The 10,780-nt window shown below is 50.7% G+C and overlaps 1 protein-coding gene across 8 annotated transcripts; it reads left to right on the top strand.

Moving 5' to 3' along the window:
• The first annotated feature begins 634 nt into the window (after positions 1–634).
• EOLA2 (endothelium and lymphocyte associated ASCH domain 2) lies at positions 635–10,166 on the top strand. 8 transcript variants are annotated; one of them, XM_037989256.2, is made up of 6 exons: positions 636–1,334; positions 1,479–1,890; positions 2,048–2,113; positions 5,392–5,524; positions 5,626–5,907; positions 6,761–10,166. In XM_037989256.2, the coding sequence occupies exons 5-6, from the start codon at positions 5,655–5,657 to the stop codon at positions 6,982–6,984; spliced, it is 477 nt and encodes a 158-aa protein (XP_037845184.1). In that variant the 5' UTR covers positions 636–1,334; positions 1,479–1,890; positions 2,048–2,113; positions 5,392–5,524; positions 5,626–5,654; the 3' UTR covers positions 6,985–10,166. The 8 variants fall into 8 exon arrangements, with proteins under 8 accessions (XP_037845186.1, XP_037845187.1, XP_037845184.1 ...); XM_037989257.2 differs by having other exon boundaries at positions 2,048–2,094; XM_007992951.3 differs by having other exon boundaries at positions 1,479–1,598.
• Positions 10,167–10,780: the final 614 nt, after the last annotated feature.

The following is a 10,780-nucleotide window of genomic DNA, read 5'->3' on the forward strand; positions in this document are numbered from 1 at the left end:
CCGCCCTGCTTCTCCCGCGGCTGCTTCTGAAGCCCCGCCCCGCCCAGAGCCCCGCCTCTCCCCAGCTCCTCCTCGCTTCTCCTGTTGCTGCTTCCAAAGCACCGCCCCTAGCCCCATCCCAGGGGTTTATCTCGGCCCCATCCCCAGCCCCACTTCGCCATCGTCTGCTTCCAAAGCCCCGCCTCCAGCCCCACCCCATGGGTTCCTCTCGGCCCCGCTCCGCCCCCAGCCCCGCTTCTCCAGGGGCAGTTTCCAAAGCCCCGCCCCCAGCCCGTCCCCAGAGGTTTCCCTCCGCCCCGCCCCTCCCCGAGCCCCTCCCCACCCCTCCCCGAGCTCCGCCGCACCCCTCCCCGAGCCCCGCCCTTCTTCTCCTGCTCCAGCTTCAAAGCCCTGCCTCCAGCCCCTCCTAGTAGTTTCTTTCAGCCCCACCTTTGTCCTCTCATCAGCCCCCTCCGTCCCCGCGCTCGTTATCAGGAGTCCACGAGCTCCTTCTACAACCTCTCATCGCTCAGATCGCCCACAACCCGCCTCCAGTGGTTTACCTCAGCCCCGCCCGCCCCCCTCTAATCCCCGCCCCACTCTCAACCACGCCCCAGCGGCTTTTCCCACTCCCACCCTTCCCCTCCCCCAGCTCCGCCTTCCTCGTCTCAGCCCCGCGCCCCAGCCCCTGCCCAATGGTTTCTCCCAGCTCCTCCCTGCTGGTCTCGCAGCTCTGGGCTTAAAACTCCTGCCTGGTGGCCTGGTCCTGCCCCTCCTCTTCCTCTTCCTCCCTCGGGTTCCTTTTCCTCCTTCCGGTTCTTGGTCCAGGCTGCCGGTTTCGAGCTCCCCTGGCCTTGGCCTGGTTGGCTGGCGCGCGTCACGATCCGGTAAACTGAACAGCGTCTCCTGGCGGCCAGTGCGTGCGTACGTGCGTGATGACGTCAGCGCGTGGCTTCGTGATACGTGGATTCCTAACGACTTGGCGGTCTATAGGCGTGGTGAGTACGTGCCTCCTGCGTACGTGCGTGGTGTACGTACTTGCGTGATTACGTGCACACGTACGTTCTTTGCGGAAAGGATTACGGGAGCTGATTGAAAGCGGAAGAGTTATGGACCGTTAGCACCTGTCACTGGCGCCCGGTTTCCCGGAGTTAGCGGCAGCTACCTTGCAGCCCTGACGCGAGCCGGCTGCTCTCTCTTCTCACCGCGGCCACGTCTCCTCGCTGGCTCCGGTGGCCTCGCTGGGTCGTGAGGAGGCGGAGGACTGTTCTTCCCTGTGGTCAAAAGCCGGAGTCGACCCTGTACGCCCACGACTCTCAGGGTCCGGAGGCCGTGAGACCAGCCGCCGCTGAAAGGTACCAGGTCCCGTGGTGCCGGAGCCTGTGTGCTCAGCCCTCTTGCGGGCGGTGCCTGAGGGCTGGGGTTTCCCCTGGGTTTGGGGCAGGGAACCCGTGCGGGGCGCGCCCAAGGCACCCTTTCGTGTCCCCTGCTCTCGCCAGCGTCTCGGCCCTCCTCCTTCTAAGCGCGTGTACCTGCGAAGAGCGTCTGCAAGTGCTGCTCCACACACAGCGACCCCACCTCGGCCCGGACTTCCCTGCCTCCCGCTTGGCCCCTGTGCTGTAAGTTCGCCTGGAACCGAGGCCGGGCAATGCACAGCTCTGCGGCCTGTGGCCCCGTGCTCAGCATGACCTACCCAGAATTAAACAGTGGACAATGGGATTTAGGCCCCCCAAAGCCTCGCCCGATGACAATGGGAGGGGAAGTGGCATTTTTCTCCCCTCGGATGGAGCGTGCTCAGCTGTAGGAATGTGACTCAACTTGCTGAAATGATTTTCTCCCCTGCGGGCTGGTGCACCCTGTGACCCAGACAGATGCGGAGGGTCCCACTGCTGTGATTAGCAGAACCAAATCGTGAGTGAGATGCACATGTGTGTTACTCTTAGGACCAGCTCTCTCAGCTCTTCTTGGTTTCCAATGCCTGCTGAGTAGAAGACCTTCCTAGGGCCATTAACCAGCTTTGCTGTCTTGCACTTAATGACCTTTCCTCTTTATCTTCCTTGTTGTGCAGGTAAAGAAGCTAAGTGAAGAGTGTTTTCTCCTTTGGCTGCAAAGCAGGTACTCTCTGCAGCACCAGGTAGGAGGGGACTCCTCCTTCTTGCCTTTTCAGTTACATCAGTTCCTACTGGGGATTCCACACACACACAGTTTGCATTTGTTCCGATTTTGTGGTGATGATGAGAAAAGGGTTGGCTAAGAAACTGGGCGGCAGAAAAGAGGCATTTACTGTAGCCATGTATCCCGATGGAAGTGGCCAGGCCTTGTGGGGGACATTCAGCCTGTCAGAAGTAATCCAGAACTTAGGGACCTGGTGATGTTTTGTCACCCATCAGGAGAATAATGATGCTCAGGGGCCACAAGTGTATGAGGAAATGGCACCATGGATGGGTTGGTGGAGGATACACAGGTGAGTCTTTGTGGAAAGTCATTTGCTGGCAGATATCAGCATCTAAGATGGGCATGCCAGGCGGCCGAGGCATTCCCTTCAGCATGTCTTCACACAGCAAGTGTTAGAGGTAATGTCATTTCTAGTGGCAAAAGTGGGGAACAGCTTGTAAGTCTCCGTCAGTGGAGGAATGGTCAGGCAAATTATGAGACGGCCAACAATGGGATACACACAGGCAGTGAAAAACAAGGTAGATGAAGATTGTCAGGTGGAAAGAATGGACTTGATGTGCTGTCAAATGGAAAACTCATGCCCTATCCTGTGGAGATGTGTTGGGAACAGCAGTTTGCCAAGATGGCTGAAGCAAAGGACCATAAAGGGGCCGGCTTAAACAACAGACAATCATTGTTCTAGAGGATGGAAGTCTGAAATCAAAGTGTTGGCCAGATTTGTTTGTTCTGTGGGCTGTGAAAGACAATCTGGTCTGTCCGTATCTCTTAGCTGCAGGCGGCTAGCCGGCAATCTTTGGCACTCATTGGCTTGTAGAAGCATTTCCCTTATCTCTGCCTTCATCTTCTCATGGTGTTCTCCCTGTGTGCATGACTGTCTCTGAAATCCCCTTTTTCATAAGGACGCCAACTACATTTGGATGTGGGTCCACCCTAATGGCTTCAGTCTCACTTGATTGCCTCTATAATGACTCTGTCTTTATATATAAGGCCACATTTTGAGGTGCTGGGGTTTAGGACTTCAACATACGCATTAAGAGGACACAATGCAACCCATCAGAACTGACAAAGGACCTGAGGTAGAAACAAGCTTGGCATGTTCCCTCAGGGGATGGAAGGCCCCTGTGGCTCTAGGGTGGTGAATGAAGGGGAGAGGAGAGGACATGGCTGGGGTGGGAAGGCAGATCAGGAGGGACCTTGAGTGCCCTGAGAGGAAGTATGGATTCTGTTCTAGTTGGGGCAGGGAGCCCTTGAAAGCTTTCAGTAGAGGAGTGACATAATCTCATTGTCCCTGTACCAAGATCATTCTGATGGCAGTGTGGTCACAAGAGTGCAGAGGACAAGGGCTGAGACAGGAGTGGGGGTGCTATCTGGAGACTTCTTCAGAAGGCAGGGGATTTTAGGGGATTGGATTGGAATTGTGGCCGTAGAGATTATGGAAAGAGATCAGATTCAGTGTCGGTTTTGGACACAGTGCCACGGGATGTGGGCCGCAGAGAGGGAGGGCAGAGAGCAGCTAGGTCTGGGGCAGGAACACTGCGTAGCTGCTGATGCCACTCACAGTGGAAGGGAGGTGGACTTGGTGGTGGTGGTTGGGGTCCTGAGTATGTACAGGCCTGTCCACCTAAGGCTGAGTCTGAAGGGGCGTGGCCCTGCACCACGGGATTCAGAGCAGGCTGGTGAGCAATGTGGGGGTCCCGGAAGGAGGGAAGGAGTGTGCTCAGCCCTGCTGGGGCTGCTGAGCATGGAATAAGATGAAGATAGGACTGGCATGAGGCCGGCCATGGGTGCTTGTGGGGATAGGTCAGTTAGTGGAGTGGGTGGGGGGGTGGAGAATAAAGAGAGAAAGGTGGGGGTGGGGGCAGAAGGTTCAGAGAGGAAGTAGAGACTGTGCATGTAGACAGCTTTTCTGAGGTCTCGGCTGTTCAGGGTTTAAGAGAAGGGAGGCAGAGCAGGAGGCGTGCATGTGCTCAGAGTAGGGATGCTGAGCGAGCATAGATGGTGGCCGGTGGCACCCAGGGCCCGGAGTGAGCCAGAGGAGCAGGGTCTAGAGCACAGCAGGCAACCGGCTTGGCTGGGGCAGCTCACCCCAGAGGTGGGAGAAGAGCAGGAGATCTGGCACTCAGAAGGCTGCACTGCGGATTGGGAAAGGAGTGAATACCAGGCAGCTTTGGTCCTGTCAGGGCTTTGTCTCATGAGGGTGGGTGTATTTTCTTAAAATCATAGAATGTATTAGATGTCGAGTTTATGTCCCGAAAGGAAGGACAGAGACATAGTAACCAGAATGGAGGGGGGCAGCTCAAGGGTGGAGTTCAGGGCCATGGGACGGAGCCACAGGCCTGATGATGATGACGACGGTGAGGGGAGCCACTATTTGTGAGGGTTCTCTTAGGTGCCAAGTACTGGGCTGGGTGCTCTTGGTGCCTTATCTCCCATCCTCACAGCCATGTGGAAACTGAGGCATCTCAAGAGTCTATGACTGGGCTGAAGTTCTGGCTTCAAGCCCAGGGCTCCTGCCGAGGCACAGGGCTGTCCTCCATGCAGGAGGAGGGGACCCTCTCCCAAGCCACACATGCAGGAGGCCAGGCAAGAGTTGTGGGAAGTCAGAGCCCGTGTGACCGTGGGCTGGGCTGGTGCCTCATTCTCCTCAGCCATAGAGTAGGCCTCCCAGTACCAGTGACCCTGCTGGGTCACTTGAAGATTCAATCTGATGATCCAAGGATCATGCCATCCCAGTGGCTGGCACGTGGAAAGCATGTGTGTGGGGGTGCCAGTTGTTCTGATTATCATTCTTCTTTTCTCCGCTCAGACTGGGACAGGGGCATCTGCTGACAGTGGAGAGCAGTGGTGGGGGAAGGGGCTTGAGGAAGGTGGTACCCAGAGGGGTGGAGAGGAGATAGATGACTGAGGGCCATCTGAGGTCACAGTGCATCCTGAGAGCAGAGCTGAGATTGGATATCAACGATGTGGGCTCAGCAGCCCTGGAGTAGGAGCTGGGAAGGTCAGTGCCTTGGTGGCGGCAGGGCCAGGGCACTGAGAGTATTGGCAGAGCACAGCAGGGGGAAAGGAAGAGAAGCAGAGCCTGGGACTGTCCCTCTGTGCTGGAAGACAGCTAACACCAGCCCTGACTCTCCACTCTGGCTAGGCCGAGGGGGCCCTCTGTCCTCTGTGTTGCCCTAGGGCTCGGTGACCTTTGTCATAGCATTAACCACATGCTATCCTGCCTGTGCCTTCCTCTAGCTGTCTCCGCCCTACTCCAGACCGCCCCAAAGACTCTGTGGGATGAGCCTGAGTCAGCCGAATCCCAGCCCCTTCCCTTGGGCCTGCTGTGGCGCGGGACATCAGTGACAGGCGGAAGCAGCAGACCATCAGGGTCAGTGGGATTTAGGCCACCTGAGAGACACAGGGGTATGATCAGACCACTGCCCGTGAGCTTGGAGGGCTGGCATGTGACACGCTTCTGTGCTTCTGCAGGCCACAGGAGGCCCGGGGCGCTTGCGAAGATGAAGTTTGGCTGCCTCTCCTTCCGGCAGCCTTATGCTGGCCTTGTCTTAAATGGAGTCAAGACTGTGGAGACGCGCTGGCGTCCCCTGCTGAGCAGCCAGCGGAACCGTACCATCGCCGTCCACATTGCTCACAGGGACTGGGATGACGACACCTGGCAGGAGCTGCTGGTGGAGAGGCTGGGGATGACTCCTGCCCAGATTCAGGCTTTGCTCAGGAAAGGGGAGAAGTTTGGTCGAGGAGTGATAGCGGGTAAGTGACGATGTGCCAAATGTGCAGACAACGCCTAGAGTTGCCACCCAAGATCTTGCTTGGGAGTTTGGGGACTTTTGTTGTTGTCTGAACTGATTGGCATGTATACCACAGTTTCCTTTGGCAGCACACCTTCAAAGGGACAGCAAGGGCCCTGGGCTGGGGGTTGGCAGGCCTAGCTTCCGTGAGCTCTGGTAAATCATTTCTCCACTCTGAGCCTCAGTTCCTGTTTCTGATCTCAGTGAGAAGCCAGATCAGGTCCATGTACACGTGGTGCTTATGGTGTTTGTGAGTGTATGTGTGTGTGCATACATGTGTGAGTGCACATGTGTGGCAGAGACCATGAAAGCAGCCCAGCCCGCCGAATGGGTCAGGTGGCCTCTAGAGTTGGGCTGCCTGCCTGGCTTCACGAGCCTGCCCCAGCCCCACCACTCACGGCACCCTGGGCAAGTCCCCTAACCTCTAGGTGACTGAGGCCTGACGACAGCATCTGTCCCCTGGTGACCTGCTTAGGCATCACCTGTAGCTTCCCAGGCAGTGGCTGGTGCCCTTCCAATCTGCAACCGCTGCCCTCGGAAGTCTGGCTTGGACCTGCCTCTTACTTGTGTGGCTTCATCGAGGACAAGGCCCTCTCTTCTGCCTTTCTGGAGCCCTCCCCCGCCTCTCCCAGCATTTCCTGAATCGGGTTTGGCTCGTTATCAAAGCAGTGGAAGAAGGACTTGACTCCCTTTTTGTCATTTTGCTGATGCCACCTTACTCTCTGATTGTGACTTTGAGTAACCGTGTTGTCACATGGGCAGGCCTTGGGCTATGGAAGTGAAAGGCATTCATATGTATCTCTCTTTGTGTACAGGACTCATTGACATTGGGGAAACTTTGCAATGCCCCGAAGACTTAACTCCCGATGAGGTTGTGGAACTAGAGAATCAAGCTGTACTGACCAACCTGAAGCAGAAGTACCTGACTGTGATTTCAAACCCCAGGTGGTTACTGGAGCCCATACCTAGGAAAGGAGGCAAAGATGTATTCCAGGTAGACATCCCAGAGCACCTGATCCCTTCGGGGCATGAAGTGTGACAAGTGTGGGCTCCTGAGAGGAATGTTCCAGAGAAACCAGCTAAATCATGACACCTTCAATTCGCCATCATGACGCAGACCTATATACATTAGGTTAAATCTGAATTTCCGCTGCTTTGGAGAGTCCCACCCACTAAGCACTGTGCATGTAAACAGGTTTCTTTTCTCAGATGAAGGAAGTAGGGGGAGGGGCTTTCCTTGTGTGATGCCTCCTTAGACACACAGGCAATGTCTCAAGTACTTTGACCTTTGGGTAGAAGGAAAAGCTGCCAGTAAATGTCTCAGCATTGTTGCTAATTTTGGTCCTGCTAGTTTCTGGATTGTACAAATAAATGTGTTGTAGATGACGGGTTAGTGTTTGAGGCTCAGTTCTATTGAGACATCCAGGTGGGAGAGGTTCCCCAGAGAAACTCCAACCAGCCTACACACTGGGAGGAATGTGCACTGGGGTGGAGCCACAGAAGTTCACTCCGCTTGCATTGGGGAGGAGCCTGGCCCCTCCTCTTCCTGAATGGAATCTTGGATTCAATCTGTGAGGCAGGCAGTACACTAGCAGGGACCCTGGCTCTGTGGAGGGTCCCTGTTTCCCCTTTTTTCCTTTTTACTCAATAAAACCCTGCCTCACCCTTCAAATCGTCTGTGAGCCTAAATTTTTGTGGCCGTGTGATAAGGACCCCATCTTTAGGTGAACTAAGGAAAAGTCCTGCAACATGTTTGGTGTGCAACGTTGATGCTCAAAACCTCTCACTGTTGTGCATCTAAGCATTTTCATCCTCGGATTTCTGAGCTTGCAGGAAACCATGCCTCCACTCCTGTTTCTCCCAGGCATTGGAAAGGTTGGTCTTGGTCTTCATGGCCTTTTCCTTTTTGGAGGGGGATGGACCAGCTAGCAGTGGCTCCCCACCACCCTCTCCTGCCTGCCAGGGCCGGGACGCATGGCTCAAGGCTCCCTGGGTGGCTGACTGGCAGTCCATGTCACGCGCTGCTGGAGCCTTCTTCCCAAACCAAGGGGTTTAACTCTGTTGGACAGTAATTAAGCTTTTCTCCTGGTGGAGGAACCGGTTGCATAAGAATAAGAGGTTCTTCCCGGCATTTTTAAGCTTTTTTTTTTCCTCTTCTCCACCCTATGAGCAGTTAGCTTTTAGAGGTCCGCCCTGCTACCTTTAGAAGATGTTTTACTAGGCTAGAAATAAGGATCCCTGTTTATATTATCTGTAAAGCTTTAATTGTGAAAAAGGATGTGTTAAATTGTAGACAGTCTGCTGTACTTTGCTTGCCTTTATGGTTTGTAGCAAACTTCCTTGCAACCCTCAGTCGTCTTCTCTTGTTTTACATCCTGGGGGGGCATGGCTTTGTTTAGCAACCCTGCCTTAGGGAATGAGTTCCTTTCTTTTTTGATATCTGCATGTTTTCCTAGCCCTGTCTCTTAACCCCACCCAGGGGCTGGGTTTTCTCCTGCCTGTCTGTGTAGGTGTGTGTGTATGTGTGTGTGTGTGTGTGAGATATCTGTAAAAAGAGGTCTAATTTGGCCTAAAGAAAGACAAGTGCTTGAATCAAATATTTTTTATAGGGAAGATAAAAGCTGTGGTACCTTTAAGTTCACATGTTTTTAATGTTTGAGAAATAAAAATAGCCTTTAAGATTATTGGTAAAATGCAGGTGTTATTAAAATGTAAATAGGCGAACTAAATTATGCGGGTCAGATGCAAGATTTGCTAGATGTTTTAAGGTTATAAACTACTTTTTTTGTTTTGAGAACTGTCTGTCTTGCCTGCTTCACAATTGGTAGGGCCTGGAGATGTTTGGAACTAACCACACCCTGAATTAAGAAGGAAACCTTGGCGGCACTTAGCGCACAATTAAAACAAAAGTTTTACATTAGAGTTAAAAATGGCTAGGAGTTACCATTTTAACATGTAACTGAAACTACTGAAAAATAGATGTACATGGAAGATGTGTGAGAATAGTAAAATGTATTTTTTAGTAAAAGGTTATAAGAAAGCTTGGAAATGTAAATGTTTGCCTAGGGTTAAAGGATTGTTTTAAATTAGGTAAGATAAAGCTGAAGGTTCAAACAAGTGGAGGAAATGCTATGGAAATTAATCTTGCAGAAGAGGTTCTCTATGTGAACAAATTGGCTAAATTCCAGAAAGGTATTACATTATATTCCTACCTCATAGGTTTTTCTGTAAATTGATCATTGAAATAAAAACATTGAAATAAAAACACAACAAGGTTTTCTTAAGGTGCTAATTTGCTCTTTGGCAAAATTTGTAAAGGATTTTAAAAGGTTTTTGCTTTAAAATTTCTGAGTCATCATTTTGGCAACATAAATAACATGGTAATCTGGAATTCTATTTCATAACATCAAGTACTTTAAACATATTTAACAACCTTTCCAAAATCAAACTTCAATTTCAGAATTGTCTTTCCTGACACTTGGCTTTTCGGATACTTCAGAGTGCCCCTGAAACATCCAGAAAAGAGGTCAACAGGATTATTTGACATGTTTAGTTAGGTACGTGGGATTGCCAAAATGATGTTCAGTCTTCTTTAGGTTATATTTTTATGAGTAATGCTAATGTATGTTCCAAGTGTATATGGGATTTCTAAAATTATAATGTCTAAGTATATACTGTCAATCATAATTAAGGTTGTTATGTTATTGTAAACCACAGAGATAACCAAACTTCTTTGTCAGTTACGTTTCTGACTGTAATTATCCTGGACATTTTGCTATTCACAGACAATTGTTGTCTTGTTTTAATCCTTTTCAAAAGATGGCTTATAATAAGCTATAGGACTTTGACAGGTGCTCTCAAATACAGGCTTCTGTCTGATAACTTTGGAGATTGTGACATTGGAATAAAGAAAAATGTACAGGACTCAAAAACTGCTGAAGTGTTCATGAACTGAAGCAAAACAAGAACTAAATGGACTGAACTCAGAAAGCTGAAGCAACCTTTTTGACTTTTGCTTGGAATATTGTTGATCCTTGTTTTGCTTTTCAGAGTCAAAGAAACTTACTTTGAACTATTTACAGCATTTAATAATTAAGCAAGGTATACTCTGGTGAGCAAAATTTGGAGCATGTTTGTTTCTCTGTATCTGGTTCCTGTAGAATTTGGAAACTCTGTGAATATTGTTAACGTATGGCAATATAGTTGTTTGCATCAGTGCAATAAGAATCCATTTTTCTTTTGCAACAGGATGCAATTGGAAAAACTGATAATTTTACCAAGGCTTTGACTGGAAGGGTATGCTTCACTTTAAGGAGTCAATTTCGACTTGCAAAGCCAATAAGAGCCGATTGGGGAAACTGGCCTCATACCCTGGCCTGCGCAGTCCCTGTACAGGATTCCTGACCTGTGGTCAGTAAAGAATGTCACTTTCTAACAGCTCCAGGAGCTCCAAGTTTATCTTGGGACTGTAAGAGGAGAGGATCACCCAACTCGCTGGTATTTGAGGATATAAACCCATGGCTGGGCTCAGCTTTAAAAGGTCTTATCTAAGATTCCTTGTAGAACAGAGTTCTGTCAAAACCAATCCAAAAGGCCTATGTAGAAATACTTATTCTTGCTATACTTTATGCAGATAATCAGGCCAAATATAAGACTGAAGTCTATTTTGCAAACCACTGAGTCCTATGATTTGTTTTTTTTAACAAAAAGTGAGGACTGAAGATAGAGAAATTATGTTTTAAAACGTATATGTCATTAAATCCTAAAGTCAGTTGTTTTTAGGTGTTCACCTACACTTTAGACTAAATCTGTTTTTTCCTGTAAACCAACCAGCA

The sequence above is a fragment of the Chlorocebus sabaeus genome, chromosome X (genome assembly GCF_047675955.1).
Source record: "Chlorocebus sabaeus isolate Y175 chromosome X, mChlSab1.0.hap1, whole genome shotgun sequence".
Lineage (NCBI taxonomy): Eukaryota > Metazoa > Chordata > Mammalia > Primates > Cercopithecidae > Chlorocebus > Chlorocebus sabaeus.